The sequence below is a fragment of the Mustelus asterias genome, chromosome 24, assembly GCF_964213995.1.
Source record: "Mustelus asterias chromosome 24, sMusAst1.hap1.1, whole genome shotgun sequence".
Classification (NCBI taxonomy): Eukaryota; Metazoa; Chordata; class Chondrichthyes; order Carcharhiniformes; family Triakidae; genus Mustelus; species Mustelus asterias.
The window spans coordinates 10,462,331-10,483,543 of NC_135824.1; the positions used below are offsets into that span (position 1 = coordinate 10,462,331).

Consider the following 21,213-nt stretch of genomic DNA (forward strand, 5'->3'; position numbering starts at 1 on the left):
TCTGATTTTTTTTCTGGAATTCTCTGCAAATGATCTCCCCAGTGTGGGATAAATAAGTAATGCTACACACAAAACATATCCAAAGACACAACCTACATATATCCAAACACTTTCATCAAAAGGAAAATCATGTTGGAAATAATCTTAGATTGGGGCATCAAAGTATAAAGTGAAGTTACGAGCCAGTATTTTCATGAATTTAGATATATCCAAATCTTTCCTGTACTTCAGCATAAACTATATAGTGTACAGATACAACAAATTTTGAAAGCACAAAGTTCAGTTGCATTATTTTTTCAAAAGTAAAATCTTGTAGATACATTTACAAAAATGCAACTGTAATAACTTAAGTTATTATTGTCATTTCTATGGTTAGGGAAAGTGCACAGGAAGTTCTGGACCTTGTCTGCCTGCAGTTGCTGTATTTCGTGCTAATGCGAGGTAAGCATCAAAATGACAACCTCAAGAATCATTCTGCTGTTCATTTTTGTGGTCACATTGCCAAAGGAAGTCAGAAAAGGTCAGCATTGTTTTACAAATTGGAATGTCTCTAGTCTGGGCATGCTTATCATTTCCTGTTTTGTATAGGTTCTTGCACATGTTGTTTCATGTTATTGTGAAATAACCACAAGCCGAGGATTAGATCTAAAAAGTTTCCTATGTTACTTTATCCCAGTGATAAGTGACTAAAATGCTCCAAATTAGTGCCCTCGGTTAGGGTTAAATAACTTGTGCAAGTCGGAATGCCCCATACCACAAAATGGTCATAAATGCATTTCACTGGCACATTTAGATTTGGGAACATAATGGTTGCTTCATGATATAGACTTTAATTTTGACTTCTTGGCTAAATATCAATGATATTTTTCTCCTTGTCCCATCTCCTGTCAAACTTTTGCTATCCATTTTACAGACCATCTTTTCCCACGTGATGTTTCTTCAGTTAGGAGCTGGAAGACATTTGCTTTATGTGAACAATACTTCTTCCTCTTGCATGAGATGGTTAACCTCTGCAGTCCGATAGCTGCTTTTTGTCAGGGATTTACACAACTACAAGCACTTTCCACCATAGTTAAGTTTGAATCGATTCCTGACTAGTTGCAACTTGTGTTGTTAAGATTAGTTTCTTGCAACATGACAAGCTTAGGAAAGGAAACTGTTGAGCAGGTTGCTGTGGTTTTTGTGGTGGATCTTAATGGACTCCCAACCAATTGAAAGAACATGCAGTTATCTGTTCCAAAGTGTCTGTGTATCATGGGGGATAAGATAATACTTATTAATGGATTACTTGACTGTATGTAAAGCTGTATGAAGGAATTAATCAGCCAGATCTCTTCAGTTGACAAGTAAGGACAAGGTTAGTTCTATTGTTTAGAGCTAAAAACATGTCCCAAATCCCACAGCACACATACACATGTGGGCATAAACACACACAAGCGCGCGCACACAAGCATGTAAGCAGACAGTTACAGGGTGGAGGACGTTTCTATAAGAAAAACAAAATTGTTTCCGATGTCTCTTTGGCCTTGAAATTCCAGTGGTGTTGTGGCCAATGTAAATTAAAGCAGCCTCTTTTAAACTATAATCCATCTTTTTCCAAAATAGATGCTATGGCACTTAAAGTTTCTGTTTATTAAAAATCTCTATCTCTGATGTATTCAAAAATGTGAGAGATTGGTTCCAAACTTGAGAATAGCAGGGAGAAAGGTTATCATGCATTCTGTAGACATTTCCCAGAAGTTACTGGTGCTTTTTGCAGACTCTCCTTTTGCTGAACAAACAACCAACCATATAATCAAAGCTTTTCTTAAGTGGAGTTCCGATCATTTGGCTGTTGCTATTGGCAAACAATAGAGGGAAATCCATATTAAAGAAGGAGCTTTGATCTCCCAGTGTCAAAGCCAACCAGATGCCTTCAAAACAAATAGGGAGTTCTAAGCATCCTCCTTGCATAATGAGTTTCATAAGTGCTTCTTTGTTCCCGGTAGCTTCTGCAGTTAAGAGGTTTGGTGGCATATTGGCCTTACGTTTTGCAGAACGTTCAGATGATTCAGGTGTTGGGGTCCTTCAGGCAAACTACTTAGAAAAGTTCCACAGTAATCTTAAATTCAGAGGCTTCTCAAAACCTGACCAATTTGTAGGTCAGGTGACTTCTGCAGCCATTTAAAAATGGTGTCTTTGCAGTTCTAATGGTTTCCTTTTTAAAAACCATCCAAGGTATTCTCCAGCTGATGAAACTAACAGTTAACATTCCAGATTTGCACACAGCACATTGTCATGACAACATAGTTTTGCTTTGTGTGTGCTGCGAAAAGGCATTTCCACAACTCCACATCTAATCTGGATTGCATGACAGTGAGTGAGGTATTCTGTCAAGTTGTGGATGTGCTAGTTCTTTTATGACCTGCTATTGTTAAGATTGAAGCAATTCTATTTGGCCCCGATAGGAAACTGTGCTCAAGCCCCTGCTTTTGCCACTGTCTAAAATCTTGTTAAAGCTCAACCAGAAAGTGCACAAGCCTGGATGTATTTCTCCACTGAGTTTTGCACTGAAGGATTGTGGATGCAAGGTTATCTCCTGACTTTCCACTTCTGAAGCATCACCTCCCTCCCTCCCTCCCTCCCCAATTTAACTGATATCCCTACTTTAACAGTTAGCTTTCCAGTGCTGCAACAAAGAACAGTACAGCACAGGAAACAGGCCCTTCGGCCCTCCAAGCCTGTGCCGCTCCTTGGTCCAACTAGACCAATCGTTTGTATCCCTCCATTCCCAGGCTGCTCATGTGACTATCCAGGTAAGTCTTAAACGATGTCAGCGTGCCTGCCTCCACCACCCTACTTGGCAGCGCATTCCAGGCCCCCACCACCCTTTGTAAAAAAACATCCCCCTGATATCTGAGTTATACTTCGCCCCTCTCACCTTGAGCCCGTGACCCCTCGTGATCGTCACCTCCGACCTGGGAAAAAGCTTCCCACTGTTCACCCTATCTATTCCCTTCATAATCTTGTACACCTCTATTAGATCTCCCCTCATTCTCCGTCTTTCCAGGGAGAACAACCCCAGTGTACCCAATCTCTCCTCATAGCTAAGACCCTCCATACCAGGCAACATCCTGGTAAACCTTCTCTGCACTCTCTCTAACGCCTCCACGTCCTTCTGGTAGTGCGGCGACCAGAACTGGACGTAGTACTCCAAATGTGGCCTAACCAGCGTTCTATACAGCTGCATCATCAGACTCCAGCTTTTATACTCTATACCCCGATCTATAAAGGCAAGCATACCATATGCCTTCTTCACCACCTTCTCCACCTGTGTTGCCACCTTCAAGGATTTGTGGACTTGCACACCTAGGTCCCTCTGTGTTTCTATACTCCTGATGACTCTGCCATTTATTGTATAACTCCTCCCTACATTATTTCTTCCAAAATGCATCACTTCGCATTTATCCGGATTAAACTCCATCTGCCACCTGTCCGCCCAATTTTCCAGCCTATCTATATCCTGCTGTATTGCCCGACAATGCTCTTCGCTATCCGCAAGTCCAGCCATCTTCGTGTCATCCGCAAACTTGCTGATTACACCAGTTACACCTTCTTCCAAATCATTTATATATATCACAAATAGCAGAGGCCCCAGTACAGAGCCCTGCGGAACACCACTGGTCACAGACCTCCAGCCGGAAAAAGACCCTTCGACCACTACCCTCTGTCTCCTATGGCCAAGCCACTTCTCCTTGTATCCCATGAGCCTTAACCTTCTTAACCAACCTGCCATGTGGGACTTTGTTAGATGCCTTACTGAAATCCATATAGACGACATCCACGGCCCTTCCTTCATCAACCGTTTTTGTCACTTCCTCAAAAAACTCCTCCAAATTTGTAAGGCACGACCTCCCTCTTAACAACCTTGAAGTTGTTTTTTTCTAAATTCCTGAAGTAACCAAACAAAACGTAATTTTCAGAAGTTTTGGTTGCAGATCGTGCATAAACTGAATCATGAGGAAATTGAATGCTAGTTCTTGTCAATTGCAAAATCCTAATAACCCACATGCCTTTCGTACTTGGTTGAGGGGCTTTCCTTGTAGCATAAAGTGTTCAATTTTTTTCCATTCCTTCTACTTCTGGGCTTGATTAAATTTCCTTTCTGGGTGCACAGATTTGCACCAGGAAAAGGGCATTAGTGATTTACAGTGGTCTGTGAATTGGGTTTTATTGACCTAGACCAGGGGTCTCCAAACTATGGCCCGTGGGCCACATCCAGCCCGCAGCGGGCTAACATCTGGCCCGCAGCCAGTGGGGCAGGACGGGATTCCCGCTGCCGAAAACATTCCCGCGTCTGGAACCCCGCCGCTGACTCAGGATCCGGACGCGGGGACAGAAGCTGCTCTGCGCGGTGTCTGATGGACCCATGGGAATCCCCGCTCTCTTTACCGGCCTATTGTCCAATGAGAGCTGCTGTCCTGTGACTGACAGTTCATTAAACAAATCAGCAGTTGAGACATCTGTTATCCAATTCCCGCTCTGCATTGACTGAGTGACAGCTGCTTTATCCAATCCGTATGCTCCATCTGTCTGAAATGAGCGAGAACAATGACAATGATGGCGGCAATTCAGACCAATTCAATTATAGAAGGAAAAAAGAAAAGGAAAGTGGACAGTGAATGCCACCTGTTTAATGAAGAATGGGGTGTAAAGTACTTCTTTGTACAAGCAGGTGATAAAGCCTTGTGTATCATATGCAACAAAACTGTTGCAGTTTTGAAGGAGTACAATGTACGTCGGCACTATGAGACCAAACATGAACCAAGTTATTCCCAATTCACAGGAACACAGCGTTCGGAAAAATTTGAATCAATGCAACGCAGGTTGCTTTCCCAACAAGCTTTTTTTACACCGAAGATAACTGAAAATGAAACTTTAACCAGGGCCAGTTACAAACTAGCTTATGTGTTGGCTAAAAGAGGAAAGCCATTCACCGATGGAGATCTCATCAAAGAGTGTATAATGGAAGCAGTGGAAGAGTTATGCCCAGAAAAAGCAAATCTGTTCAAAATCATCAGTCTTGCGCCAAATACTGTTGCTCGTAGAATTGAGGATATAGGAAGCAATATACTTCATCAAATTGCAGACAAAGCAAGAAATTTTCAGTTGTATTCTCTCGCACTTAATGAATCGACTGATGTGTGAGACACACCACAACTCCTCGTATTCATCCGTGACGTCGACAGTGAATTTAATGTGACACAAGAATTAGCATCAGTGCATAGCATGCACAGCACAGTAACTGGAGAAGACATCTTCAAAGAATTGCAAAAAACTGTTAGAATATAACCTGGAGTGGAATAAACCGCAATGCGTGACAATTGATGGAGGAAAGAACATGTCTGGGGTGAAGAAAGGTTTGGTTGGACAAATCACAAAAGCTTGTGAGGTTGGTGGATTCTCAAAGCCCATGTTTCTGCATTGCATTATCCATCAACAAGCATTGTGCGGAAAATATGTGGATATGTCTTCCGTTCTGAAACCTGTTGTTTCAAAACTGAATTTCATTTGATCTCACAGGCTTAATCATCGCCAGTTCATTTATAAAACTAATTTTTTTCTTTGGCCCCTGAAAATGTGTAAAATATACGATGTGGCCCTCGTACTGAAAAGTTTGGAGACCCCTAACCTAGACTAATACTGAGAACCATTTTGTTGCAGCCTTCTTGTGGAGGATGGAACTGCAGAGGCACGGGTGTACTGCAAAGATAAACAGGTGGCAGACTTGCTGGCACTCAGCACAACAGAGTGGGAAGGACTACAACACCACATTCGCCCGAGGGGGAAAGTGTACTTTCAGTACCAGGGTCGCACTGGAAATGAACTGGTGAGTAAACACCCTTTTCTCCTTTTGATGAGAATCCTTTATCCAGGATACGTTTTCAGAACTTGAGTTTCAGCGCAATTGTAACTTTAGTTCCTTGGATACTGATTTTTCACATTCTGCATTTCCATTGTACATTTACAAGAAAAACACCAAATCACAGCAGACACTTGAATTGATATAGCACCTTTTTTTGAAAAGTTTTATGGTGCTTGCCATCCATTACATCTGTGCCAGTGTTATATTGGATAATGCAGCAACCATTTTGTACACAAGTATGTCCCACAAACCAAAATGGACAATCTGTTTATCTGTTTTTGGTGTTTTGTAGGAGAAATATAAACCAGGACACAGGAATTCACCTTCCAATACTGTATTCTACAGTAGACCTTCTAATTACCATTGCCAATTTTGCTCCGATTCCTAATTCCATGGCAGACTAGATATGTTAAGACATCACATTCTCACCAAGCCTGTTAAATATGGAGCATCTCTTGCTTTCTAAAAAAAGCTAAGACACTAAGAACTGTCTACTGCTTCTTAGTCTTTGGGGAAAAAAACATGATTTTGTGTTGAATCTGTTTTGGAATCCCTGATTACTTATAAATCCATATCCAGTTGATGACGAATTAGGATAAATAAAGTGGAGCAGTGTGTATTCTGGTTAAAATGCATCCAGAATCACTTCACTATTTCTGTCGTGCTTCACAGTTCCAGTGTTTGATCTAATATTGAAACGATTTAATGCCAACTCGCAGGTTCTCATGCCATGCTGGTAATAGAACGCTGGTTTGTGCCAGTCCCCAGGACGATTTCCACTATCAGTAGTTCCAGATATCAGCCAGAATAATAATGGCAAATGTTGTTGCCCCCATGGTGGCTATGGACTCACTCGATGGACAATTGGGACGTTCCAGCACAGGAAAGCTGCTGTACAAATACCAGCTACAGTTGAAATAATTTGGTAAAAGGTGAAAAATTTATTTTAAATTCACCTTGGCTAAAACAGGCTATGCAGTGGAGCAGTAAAGGTGCACTATTTCCCACTTTCTTGTTTTGAAACAGTTGAGTATTTCCTTAGTAATAAATAGTCCTGAGAAATTTTATTCTGTTCCACCTACACCTGAGAAAGCTGGTCATCTTAAAGCAGTCAATCTTGAATGTCCTGTTCTAATCCATGTATGTTTTTAGCATAGTCATTCCAACAACTTTGTAAATTTTAGATCATTCTGGAACTTTGTCCTAGGACACAATGGTGAATCATCCAGCATTTCCTGAAACAGAATATGGCACTGTGAAATTCTAAAAAAAAAGTTACAATTGTATGGTCTCTTGCCAAAGACACAGTCATGACGATCTGATTTTCTGTCAAATCACAGTCTGTTGCAATTGATTACTCAACTTCCACGCTGCTTTCTTCTCCATCAACCCATGCCTTTGCCTCTCTTCCGCATTATTCATTATGTATATTATTGAACTGTTACTCATAGCATCCACCCTATCTAGACTTCCTTAGAACCATAGAGAACCATAGAAAATTACAGCTCAGAAACAGGCCTTTTGGCCCTTCTTGTCTGTGCCGAACCATTTTTTGCCTAGTCCCACTGACCTGCACTTGGACCATATCCCTCCACACCCCTCTCATCCATGAACCCGTCCAAGTTTTTCTTAATAGAACCCTTCATGCTGCATGTTCTCAGTACACCCATTTTCCAATCCTCAAGTTAAGTGGTTGATTACACTATATTGTAATCATTTCCATCATCTTCAGTACCACCATGCAGATATTTTCTTTCTTTTCTCCAGAGAGAGAGTTTATTTATCTCTTGCAGGAGTGGCCTCTTGTTAGGTCTCCTGCCTTCGGCTCTACCCTTAGTCCCAATCCTGCTTCACTAACATTCATGCCCTTCCTCCTTTGATTCAAATGGAGCTTTAATTCCCTTTGTTAAAGCTACCTCAAAGAAAATAGTTTTCTGCTTTTCTGCCAAATGTAGTTTTGGGGCGCTATTCTCCAGCTGTTTACGCCTGTGGGGTTTTCCCATCCTGCTGCAGTGTATGGAGATTTGGCCGAGTGCCAAATTCTCAGTCCTCTGACGGCAGGGCATGGGCACCCGGAGAATTCTGGCCCTTATTTTGCATACCTTTGACCTTCCATTTTTGTTTTCCAACAACAAGTAAATCTAGATATAAATGACAGTATTGATGAAATTCCTTTGTTGAAACCAATAGTTTTAAGTGAGATGAGTCTATAATTATCAAAATTTCAACTAGGGCTGCCATTTTAACAGCAGAATGCTTGGCATTCTGTTAAAGGCAAGCATAAGCTCAAAGATGGTTAGAAAGTGAATAATTGCATAGAATCAACTGTGATGTCTGATTATCGAGAGCTTAATTTTATTGTTTCTCTAAATTGTAGCATGAAGAGACTATTGGAGATGTCCTAATGCAGTACCTTGGAGTACTCTGTACCAGCACCATTGTCTGCAGACCCATTCAACTTGCCTTCAGACTTGACTCGAGAGGCAAACCCAAATTGGGACAGACCGGTAAGTTGCCCTGTTCTCATTCTTCTAGATGATTGTTTGATGCAGATTTGTGAAGGGGTGGGAATGATGTGTGGAACACCAACCAATGATATGCTACCCATAAATGGAACTCTTCACATTCATTGTCCATCTCTATTGATTATCTTGCAGTATTGCTGATCAATTATCACATTTGGCTGAGCCTTGTGCTTTTGTTCATTTCATAAAAATGGAATTGACAGGAATTGTTTTTATTTCTTACCGACTCAACCAAATAGGTGTTCCTGTAAAGCTGTAAGCATAGCTTTGTAAGTGTAATAATGTTAAAATGTAATTTGTGGTGTGGCAAAAAATTCACCCAAGTATTTGCATCTTTCAAAACTAAGTTTAGAACTCCTTCAAATTCACTCCAGTTGATGCACTGGATTTGCTGTGAGCTCAACATCTGTAAATGGAACACGACTTGGCTAAAAGTTTCAAATTATATAACACAGCGATCCCTTGCTACAAAAGTTTGGATTCACACCATGATCACTGATAAAACATGTTTGGCACATTTAATGAAGAATCTACATGAAACGTTGTATACCGTGCTTTGTGTATTACCGTACCCGTTTAAATCACGGGTAGATAGTTTTCTGATCGATAAGGGAATTAGGGGTTATGGGGAGCAGACGGGTAAGTGGAACTGATTCGCTTCAGATCAGCCATGATCTTGTTGAATGGCGGGGCAGGCTCGAAGGGCCAGATGGCCTACTCCTGCTCCTATTTCTTATGTTCTTATGTACCGATATATCAAGCACTTCATTTAAATTTGTCCATTCTAATTCTTTATAAAAGAGACATCAACGCTGCTGTAATTTGTCAAGGCATTAAATTATCAAACGTTCTGCTGGAAAGCTTCAAACTCTTAATCCGAGATTAATAATGTACTCAATATTGTTGAGCATTTCACATCTTATACAATGAACCTTTCCAAGTTTCCCATTACTTTCCTTTATGTTTGGATATAAACATACTGCAGAGTTTTATTTGTTGTGTAGCTGTTAGCGTTTAGCTTCAGAGAAGCTTGTGACTAACGGCTAAGGATGTCATCTGACACAGACCTCCTTGATCTGTTAAACCATCAACTATTTTTTTTTTCCCTGGTGTGTCACTCCTTGCTAGTGCAACAAGGAAGGTGGAGTAAAATCAATGTTTCTATTCTTTATCAGCGTTTTGTCAGTGCAGTCGCAAAGCGCTTGTTTCGTGGATAAAATTGGTTTTGGCCATGATACTGCTTACCAATAACAATACCATTGCATGAAGATTGGCCCACATGAGAGTGGCACAAGGGCAGCAATGAAGCAACTTTTGGTGTTTCAAAAAGGGAGAGAAATAATTACTGTCTCTCTTTTGATATGTAATCTTAATTTGATTAAGAGACAAGTTAAGACCACACTTTGTGGGGACTATTGATTATATCTCTTAACCAATGAACTGAAATGTCTCTGCCATTCCATCTCATTTCCTAAAGTGATTTTTCTCCACTTCTCTCCCCCACCCACCTTACTTATTTTTGCACATCCATTTCACACGTTTGTCTTTAAACGCGTTTCACCCATGCTGTTCTTCAACAGGTTGTTGAAACAGACATGAGAGCTTAGCTTTTAGGTTGGCTTCTGTTTGACCTGGAAGGTTTTTCCACCCTCCTTCAATGGGATGCTTGATTGCTCCACTTTAAGCACCTTTCCAGAAAGCGTGCTTCAGATCAAGAACTTGCCATGCAAAGAATTCCCGTGGAGGACTCGTGTCCATCTTCACGGATTTGAACTTATTTTCCACTTTCCCTTTTGATAGTGATGTTCCTATGGTTGCAAGGAGTGACTTTGGTACGCGAATGTTACTAGGACTGCTTTGGAATTATAAATTGGGGTTTCCTATGCTGACTGAAATTTGTTGAACTCGAGCTAAAATGGTTCACAGTTGAAAGACTTAAGTTGTATCAAGAGCTTTGATTTTTAAATGATTTGGCAGAGATTTGTGATATTTATTTCATTTTGTATTATTCACATGTTAGATGAAACTTTTAATTTTGTTCAGAAAAATCAATGAACTTAGGGTGTGAAATGAAAAATTTCACAATTCCAAATTTTGCTACTTCATAGTTTTGAGGTGAGAGGTTTCTTTACTTCCTTTACAAATTACAGCAATGAATTTGATATTTTGTATTGACAAGATCACTAGGATATCTTATTGTGATGTAAATAATGTTTTGTCGGGTATCCTATTTTACTTGCTTAGGAAAAAGAGAATATTTGTCCACTGGCTAAGGACAAAGAATATTAAACCTTTGCACTACATAGGCTGCATTTAGAGTGATTTATTTGTCTGTAAATGGTTGAATTCAAATAGGTATTAACTTGGGTTTCTAGCATTAGCTGAAATTTCCCATTGCTGGGTGGACTGGGTTTGGTATCCATGACATTGGTGAAACATTTGCAGTGGGTATACAAATTTTTTTACGTCACCTCGGAAATTTGGGTGGTTTCTGCCAGTTGAGGTTTCTGTTCTCTCTTCTCTAATTATCAATAATTTAAATAACCAGATATTCTCTTTGCAATGTTGATTTTGGATAAATTTTGGCCAGGACAGCGAGAGAACTGCCTTATTCTTCATCAGAGAATGTAGCTATACTCTTGCTTGAGAAAGGGGTTGTTGTTTTGGTTTAAAATCTTATCTGAAGCAAAGCATCTCTGACAGTGCTGCACTCAATACTGTACAAGGCACCAATCCTGCAAAAACATTGAAATAGCATAATCAAAGCCACAAATCACACCCTCGGTGACTGATCATGACACACGACCAATTTTCATGCTTCTCAACTTGACAATTGTTTTCGAGTTGACCAACTCGTAGGTGACCAAGCCATTCTCCACTGCCTGTCCTGGCCAGACTGGGACTGCCCTTTGCCTGATGTTTAACCTTACCTATCTAATTGTAGCCAGAGAATCGCCTTCAATTCCTTCTCTTTCTATCCCACACCATTACCCCTGGATTCTGCAGTTCACAACCATGGCATCCTATTTGACTGAAGATGAGCATCCAAACGTATATTCTTTTCATCACAAGACAGCCTACTTCCACCTCTATAATGCTGCCCTTCTCTGCCTCAATCTGTCTACTGAAACTCTCTTCCATGCTTTTATTGCCTCCAAACGCAACTATTTCAGTGTTCTCCTGGCTTGCCTCCATAAAATTGAATTTCTCTGAAGCTCTACTGCTCATAACCTAACTTAGACAAGGTCCTGATAACTCAACTCATTTCCTGTTCACTGATCTATACTGGCTGCTGCCTCAGTTTTAGCATTTTCTCCCCACCATCATTGCCTATTCCTTTGGTCAATGGAATTCCCTTCTCAAACCTCTTTGCACCTGCATCCCTCCTCTTTAGGTTGCTTCTGAAAACCTATCTCTTTATTTTAGCATATCCTCATATCTATTGGGCTTCTTGCTTTGTGATAATGCTCCTATGAAGTGCTTGGGGTCATTTAACAACGCTAAAAGCACTATATTATGGGAGTTGATTTTCTAGTCTATGTTCGCTGGTCTCTATGGTGGGTGTTGAACCCACAACTTTCTGACCCAGAAGAGTGTGCTACCACTGAGCCAAAGTTAACATTTTAAGTGGGAGGAAATAGCTTTCAATGCCATGATGCAAAGTAAGTCTATGGCTTGTTCCTTCTGACTAAATTTTATCATAAAAATTGTATGATTGATAGTCATTTATTCCTTAGGAGTAAGTGACACTAGAGGTGGCAATTGAATAAAATTGCTAGCTCAAATGTTACTATTTGATGGTGTGGTATATTGGAACATTGTGACATTGGAGAGATTTTGCATTGTAGTGCTGCGCTGAGTTCTGTTTTGGATTTTGGACACACTGTCAGAGATTATCACCCAATTAGGAAGAATAATTTGAGTGACATCTCATAGCAAATCATGGAATCCCTGCAGTGCAGAAGAGGCTATTCAGCCCATTGAATCTTATTCAGGCCCTCTCCCCCGCCCTATCCCTGTAACCCCACAAATTTACCATGGTTAATCCATATAACCTGCACAACCTGAGACACTAGGGGCCAATCTGCCTAACCTGCACATCTTTGGAAGGAAACTGGAGCACCCGGAGGAAACACACGCAGACACAGGGAGGTCACCCAAGGCCAGAATCGAATCTGGGTCCCTGTGAGGCAGTAGTGCTAACTACCGTGCCACCGCTCAATCTTGCACACCACCTTTGCAAATGGAGCGGATTACCTGATTGCCCTTTGATAAACTTGAAGACTGTTTAATGAAGAAGGAAGCTTTTCAATGCATTATGCTTGCGTCGGTGCTAGTGCCTCCCCAGGTCTATCAACTGTAATTTCTGTGTTAATTTCCTGTACCTTTTTAACATCTAATTCTTTTGTTTTCTAATTCTTCCTTAAATGACACATTGACTTGAAAGAAAACAATCACTATGTATCAGCTTATCATACATCTAGGTGCTTCATTTACAATCTGTTAAGTGCCTCAGTAATGTGTGCTCATGCGGTGGCCATTTTATGTACAGAAGCTATCACTAATACCAATGAAATGAATGACCAGCCATTTGTTGGTGCTGTTGGTTGAGTTACTGGTCTTCGATTGAATATCACGAGAACTCCCTGTTCTTTTTCAAATAATGCTGTCGGGGTTTTTAACATCCACCTGAATATTTCATCCAAAAGATGAAACCTCTTGCAAAGCAGCACTTCCTTGATGCTGCACTGAAGGTGCCAAATTAGATTATGCACTCAAATCTTGGAAAGAATCTTGATCCTACAGCCTCCAAGACAAGAGTGCTGTCAACTGAGCCAAGCTGGCATACCGATTTTAATCGCTTTCTGTTAGTTCTTGATGTAAATGAAAAGCTCCTTTGGAAATTTCAGTTTCTTTGCTTGTACTAATCTTCAGTTTTTGCCCCTCCTTACTGATTTAGTACCCATGAGAAATAAGTTTTTCACGATATTTTGACAATATGGATAACTTGGAACACTTTATCTTTCTTGTTGCCTTTTCTGCTTGGGTCTTTTGAATCTAATTGTAATTGCATATTCTGCCAGGCTTGATGTCGTTCTAGCGAATCTATTATCTTCCATGGCTGCAATCTACGTTCCTTAATGGAGTGATGCTTTAACTGAAATTATGTGTTGGACAGATTCAATATCATTTCCTTGCTTTGGTATTTCAAACCCCAGAATCCCATTTTCTATTTTATGTATCTGCCTCTTCTCGAAGACCCATTTTTCAGAAGCTGTACATCTCTGGTTCTCTGTTTTCTACTCCTTTAGAACCAGACTAATTAAATACAGATTTACAATCTCTTCCCAATACGTACGGCTTTGCTGTAATTAGATTGAACTGCATTTTCTACATATCTACCCAGTCCCCTGACTCATCATCTGCGTTCTTCCTCAGTTTGCTGTGTCATATTAGTCATATAATTGGAGAACAAGGTCCTAATGGAGATTCCTAGCCTCACCAGGAACTGTAATCAAATGAAGTCTGTTGAGTCTTACTGTTTCCTCTCCATCACTCTTCCCTTTTGATACCTTTGGGCCTTGACCTTTGCAACAGGTCTCTATTTGGAAGCACCCTACAGCCCCATTCGCTAGATTCTTGCTAATTCATGACAGTGTTGTCTGTTTTGGGCTACATTGCAGAAGAAGAAACAAATACTTTAGAAGAAACATTTATCTGCTCAAATAAACGTGTGTTCTGATGGTCTTTTGCATGACCTGATTAGGATCCAGCCCTCTTCTGTGCACTTTGTTAAAAGTAGATGAATTGAGTATATTTGCTTCTTGAATATTCTTTCCTCCTTTTCTCCTGAAGTCATTGACTCAAGTTTTGATTTGAAAGATGCTGATGGTCTTTTGGTGTTTTATGAAGTAGCAGTTCTTCATTTGGGAGTCTGTAATGAATGTTGGCCAGCCATTCGCCCAATTCTGTCCATAAGATGTGCACAAATGCATTTTACAGAAGGCATCCCAGAGTATCTACATGATGGGGGAGCCCTTCCTGATCTCCTCCATGTTGTTTGTGGCATGGCTGCTGCTAAGGCAGACCAGCTAATAGACTGGCAATCATACCGGCAGTAGTTCATCATGCCAGTCTCAATGGTAACTTTCACAACTGGGACATTGAAGGAGCTGAGTAAAATTTATAAAACCTTTTTAATGTTAAACTTGAGCTTGCCTTAATGGCAAGTTATGACTTGCACAGAGAACTAATTTGGCTGTAATAGCAGCGAAAAAGTATTTTTTAAATGAAGGTGTTTTTTTTTCTCCCTGTTGCCTTTATTTTACACTTATTTCCCACAATATCACTTTGTCTTGGTATTTTCTACACACCTAGGATAGAGCAACATGGTGAGGAGAGAAAATTTACAATTTTGACTTCATTAACATAATTGTAATAGAAACAGGGTGGGTGTGACCTAACGCCTGTGCAGTATGTGCATAAGGAAAATCACCCTATGAGATGAGGCAAGGGTTTTGAACTTGCATTTTCTAAGTCGGTGCTGTCTGAAATTAGATTGTGGTTAGCCTGAGTTCTTTCATCTTCTTGGCACCTGCTCACCACATACGTGTGACGTTGCAACTGTTAAGTTGCTGGCATTCAACCTTGCTGTGTAAAATAATGTTTGAGGTTCCAAAGAGTTTTTAGTTTATGGCCATTTGTTCATGTGGAATCTTAATGCAATGCTTGAATCTGAAACAAGTGCAGTGGCATGTAAATGATGACTAGTAGGAAAGACCAGTGCATCAGATGCTTCCGATTCAAGTGTAATGCTAATTTTGTATCATGTTTGGCTTGGTTTCTCAATCTGCACTTATGACAATTGCCTCCAGTGGATATCTTTTGAAGACTTCTTCAGAAATTCTTGCTTGGCATTGCCAGTCCTCCTCTCCAGTTGATGCAGCCAGTCTTCTTGAAGCCATTATGTAATTTATCCAAGACAAACATGTGTTCTCTCATAATGTGAGAGGCAGCGAGAAGGGTGATGAGCCAAAGAAAGATCTGTATAGCATCAGTGTGGCACAAGTTGAGTTTGTTCTGGCCTAACCTGCTTCATGACTGGCAAACATCATTTTCACCCATTTCTTGATATGAGCATGAATGGATGATTTCTTTTCACCACTTGGATCTGCTATTCATTGGAGAAATTGGAGTTCTCCATGTTACACTCTCCAAAAAGTGACCATTTCCAAAGCATTGTGTATGTGCATCATGCCAATACATCAGTCTAACATTTCTTAGATGTACCTTGGACCCTGCATCCCCAGAGTAGATGAGAGCTGCTCCTAAGCGATAGAAGGCTTGTGACTGGGTTTTTTGATGCTATCCGTAATTACAAACTCTCAGCAGGTATTCATTCACTCCTTCCCTTTTACTGAGGATAACTCAGATGCTGAACATGACCCCGATGGATGGTCTGACAATAGTGTTAAGGTAATTGATTTAAATCCCAGAGACTGTCCCCAGAACCTCCCCTTCTTTAGCCCATTTACTGTTTTATACTTTTCCTCCTCTATTTTTAATTTATCTTCATCTTTCCTTTGTTGAATTTATCTACCTTATGCTTGTGCTTTCGTTTTGCCTGCTTCTTAAAAAAGATTTCTTGCATCCTTGGATTTCTAGCTGTTAACTAATTTTTTCTTTGTCACACATCTTTAACCTGCAGCCCACATTCCACTTGAGAAATACTCTTCATTGTTTCTCCCGAGTATTGGGCAAGGAAACCTGATGATCTAGTGTTTGCAAATATTGCATTGCAGTATTTTAAAATTCAGAAATGCATAAGTTGCTCGCTTCAAAAGCCCGATTTTAAAGGATGCATTGATTTCATCTGGAAGCAGATTAACCATCAAAGCAGCTCTGCAATTTGAGACCATCTGCTTTAGTGAGTGAAAGTTTATCTGGTAGTGTTGTATTGTCAGTTGCATTGGTGTGGCAGTGTTGCGCTAAAGTACAAAAGAGTTCCCCTGTAGATATGCAGTCCCTTGTAAATGTATCTGAATTCAAATGGCTTGGTTAATCCTCTTCATCAGAATCCATGACCTTGCAATCATTGTTTCTTAATATGACTCTGAAACCACAAATATAAGTAATATACTTGTTTAAAAATGACACATACTTGGTATTTTAGGCTTTTCCCTTTGCTACATCTATAATCATAGAAATCATAGAAACCCTACAGTGCAGAAGGAGGCCATTCGGCCCATCGAGCCTGCACCGACCACAATCCCACCCAGGCCCTATCCCTACATATTTACCCGCTAATCCCTCTAACCTACACATCTCAGGACACTAAGGGGCAATTTTACCATGGCCAATCAACCTAACCCGCACATCTTTGGACTGTGGGAGGAAACCGGAGTACCCGGAGGAAACCCACGCAGACACGAGGAGAATGTGCAAACTCCACACAGACAGTAACCCAAGCCGGGAATCGAACCCAGGTCCCTGGAGCTGTGAAGCAGCAGTGCTAACCACTGTGCTACCGTGCCGCCCTATAACGTAGCCAGTATTACTGCATGTTCATGGGGGAATTGACCCTTCCTAGTATAGAACCACTGCAATAGTACTTGTAACTCGGCAACTTATCCCCTGTGATAAATTCAAAAGTTTTTAATTAGCAGAAGGATTAGAGGGAATTCAATTTTTTTTCACCAAGACGGTGTTAGGGTCCGGAACTTGCTGCCTGAAAGGGTGGTAGAAGCAAAACTGCCATAGCCTTGTAAAAAAATACTTAGCTATGCATTTCAGGTGCTGTAACCTACAGGGCTGTGGACCTATAGTTGAATTAGGATGGATAACTCTTAGTGGTCCACAAGATTATAAGATATAGAAGCAGAATTAGGCCATTCAGCCCATTGAGTCTTCTCCGCTATTCAATCGTGACAAGTTTCTCAACCCCATTCTCCTGCCTTATCCCCGTAACCTTTGATCCCTTAACAATCAAGAACCTATCTATCTCTGTCTTAAATACACTCAATGACTTGGCCTCCACAGCCTTCTGTGGCAATGAATTCCATATATTCACCTCCCTCAGGCTGAAGAAATTCCTCCTAATCAGTTCTAAAGGGTTATCCCTTTATTCTGAGGCTGTGTCCTCGGATCCTAGTCTTGCCTACTAATTGAAACATCTTTCCCATGTCCAAGCCTGTCTGTATTCTGTAAGTTTCAGTGAGATCTCTTTTGTATTCTAGTCCTCTCAAAATGAATGCAAAAATGCATTTGCCTTCCTAACTACCAACTCAACCTGCAAGTTAATCTTAAGAGAATCCTGAACTAGGACTCCCAAATCCCTTTATGCATCAGATTTATGAATTCTCTCCCCATTTAGAAAGTAGCTTGTGCCTCCTCTTCCTACCAAAGTACATAACCTCTCATTTTCCCACGTTGTATTCCATCTGCCACTTCTTTGCCCACTTTCCTAACCTGTCCAAGTCCTTCTGCAGCCCCCCTGCCTCAATAATACTTGTCCCTCCATCTATCCTTGTATCATCTGTAAACTTAGCCACAATGCCCTCAGTACCTTCATCTAAATCATTGGTCGGTCCAGGCAGGATGGGCTGACTGGCCACTTTTATGTTGTACACTTTCTATTTCTATTAACTTGCCTGAATCTGAATCTTTAATTATTTTCCACAAAACAAATGTACTTCTGAAGTCAGTTGTCTACTTAATTTGTGTAAATGTGTATTCCTTTACACTCATGCACATTTATCATGCCATTATCCAATTATATAGAACATAGAAAAGCTACAGCACGAACAGGCCCTTCGGCCCACAAGTTGTGCCAAACATGTCCCTACCTATTAAGCTTACCTATAACCCTCTATCTTACTAACTTCCATGAACTTATCCAAAAGTCTCTTAAAAGACCCTATCGAATCCGCCTCCATCACCACTACCGTATTCCACGCTCCCACCACCCTCTAGCAAGATCACTGACCATAAAGTCAGATAAATTTACAGCGCAGAAGGGAGCCATTCATCCCATTGTGTCTGTGTTTACTCTTTGGCAAAACAAATCTAAAGCCAATTTCGCCACCCTGCTGTCTCTTCATAGCTTTGTACTGTATCTTCGCCAATTACTCACTTTTTCCTAAAAATGAACGGTCTTTTGCTTTAAGTACTTCCTGTGATAAAGCATTTTGTGTTCCATGATGTTTAATGATATATTCTAACAATCTTGAATTTTATATTCATGTCCACTTGCCACCAACTCCCAAAAAGAGATTATTTTAATTTGTTCTACCAAAGCTTGTAATTTTAAAACCTCTAATCCTTCTCTATCATCTTTTCTCCAGTGGAACTTATTTCATTATCACAAGTCTTTCTCATAAATGTTGCTTCCTTTTCCTGTATCCTGGAAGCTCTTTGGCTTTAATGCCCTGGCTGTGAGTTCACCAAAGCCATCTGCTAAGTAGCCTAACATGTACATAAATGCATCATTGCTTTACTTCTGTACTCTCGCCTATAATTTTAAAAATTTGCACTTCAGGCCAATTACTATGTTGTATTTCAATAGAAAGTCTTTTGTTTAATCTAGTGTTGTATTGGAATTCAGGTAAGTACATTTTGGAGCCATGAAAAGAATAAAGGGGAAATTAAATAAGAAATGAAGCGAATCATTATGGGAAGGATTAAGGAGAAGTATGAAACCAAAAGCCCATTTGGTTTTTATCAACTCTCTGAAAGAGTTACCACTAAGTTATGTGTGCTGATCCCCATGCGCTAGTAAAGTATAAGACTTTAGTGGCTAAATAAGGAGATGAGAAACCTAAGGTCCAAGTAGAAGTATGTTAAATGTTGCACAAGGAAACATAAAATTCAAGTTGGGAATCATGATTTCAATTGTTCAGTGTAACTAAAGGAAATATGAGAAGTAATGAAAACAGAGATGAATTAATAATTGGTAGCAAGCAAAATCAAGAGTGATACATTAGTTATATATAGAGTATTAAAGATCAGATAGATTCTCCTTTAAAAGATATGTTGGTAGAGCCATAAGGGGTGAGGAAATGGAACTTCTGTCAAATGAATTCTTATCAGCCTTTTGTTCGGTATTGATCGACTTTCAGTTGCAAACATTTTTCTAAAAAAGAATGTAAATGACTTTTCAATACGTTAGTCATGGAGGAATCACAGTTCAAGCCACTATAATCTTGGGGTCCAAATAATGACGGTTGTTGAGGCAGAATAATTGTTATTCCTGGGGGTAGCTTTGACAATAATAATTAGTCATCCCCGATTATGTGTTGCACAGGCTGGAATGTAGTCAACAGCTGTGGTGTAAGTACGTTTTCACCTGTGCTTTTCAGCAGTCTTCCAATAAGCTGTGACCACTTTTAAACGAAAATGGTTGGTTTCGTAGGAATTGGCAAAGGTAGTAGCCAGTGGTTTGGCAGTCCAATTACATGCGGAATTTCTTATTTAAATTTGTCAACCTTTTTGCTTCAATAGCGCAAAGATATTGGTCATTTTACTGCAGGAAGACCTTACTTACTTAAAAATCTGTCAACTCTGTAGAAGAGATTTTTTTAAATTGTAGGAAAGGTTCTGAATTATTCAGTTTTTGAATAGATTAAAGAACACAGTTCACTGCACAAAAACAGGGCAATAGACTTCATGTGCCATTAATTTTCCCAACTATTTAAGGTGTACAGAGCACTGATCTGGTGATTTATGCATTGGGGTATTAATGTACAGCTCTGCAGAGCAACAAGATTGGATTAAAGTCCATGATTTTCAGCTCTCAAGTTCCTGATTCCTGAAAACTGATGTTGGAGAACACAAAGGAGGTCACATTTGGATACAAGGAAGATGAGATAATCTAGCTGAATACCTTTCTTGCTTTTGGGGTATTTTTCCCGCACATATTTAGCTATGGTTACAGAGCAGCATTGGCACAGTTTGGAGAGGCTACTTTCCATCTGCTTCAGTTTGGGTGAGAAAAAAATAAACTGAAGGGAAATCTTCTCCCACCATCTCACTTGTCCTCTAACCCCACCCCCTAGTAAAAAACTACATACATGGGATACTATTTCTTGAGCAAATTTGCCAAGTGCAGACAAAATTTGTATCAGTTTGCAATCAGCAATACTGCAGGAAATATGCCAGTGTGGACTGAGGCAGTTGGATAGCAAATTCCTGATGGATTAAGGTTTCAGCAGAGTATATTGGAACTACAGTAATGGCTTTCAATGAGAAGCTACTTTTTTCTAAACTCTGCCGTAGTCATTGAGCTGTTAGCGTGTCATTTCAGTAGTACTGTATCCATCAGACTTGCAGATAACTGAAATTGATGTGAAGAGTTCTGGTTTGTTTGAATTTTTTTGCTAAGATATTGGTGAATTGTTGAACCGTTGAGGCTAAAAAAAATGTTGGTGCTTTGAAAAAAAATGTTACATTATATGTTTATCTTATTTGTATGCTATATCATAGACTTAGTCTATGATACATCCAGAGACGGCTGGTTTAAGTTAAGATGGAGTTCAAATTGGTCTAGTTTGAATGCTGTTTATTTTTTGGAAGTAAAATAGACTGGTTTTCCCCCTAAATGTTTAAATTTGGATAACACAAAGATAATTGCGGTTGCCATAATGTGTTTAGAACATTGCGTCATAATATGGTATGTGATTATTCCACATTTTTCTGGAAACGTGGCTGTCTTGAATGAAAAATGGTTTAGTGTGCTCAATTAATTGTGTTGCTCTGATATGAAATTTAATACCATAAAATGTATAC

The 21,213-nt window shown here is 40.0% G+C and overlaps 1 protein-coding gene across 3 annotated transcripts in view; it reads left to right on the plus strand.

Annotated features, from left to right (window-relative positions):
* Positions 1-21,213, plus strand: part of ctc1 (CTS telomere maintenance complex component 1) — an 84,063-nt gene that overhangs the window by 62,007 nt on the left and 843 nt on the right. For all 3 annotated transcript variants that reach the window (XR_013500764.1, XM_078241284.1, XM_078241285.1), the window contains 3 exons: positions 377-441; positions 5,704-5,869; positions 8,283-8,412. Coding sequence is in view for 2 of the 3 variants with exons in the window: in XM_078241284.1 (XP_078097410.1) it covers positions 377-441; positions 5,704-5,869; positions 8,283-8,412 (361 nt within the window). In the remaining variant the exon portion in view is untranslated. The remainder of the gene's footprint in view (positions 1-376; positions 442-5,703; positions 5,870-8,282; positions 8,413-21,213) is intronic.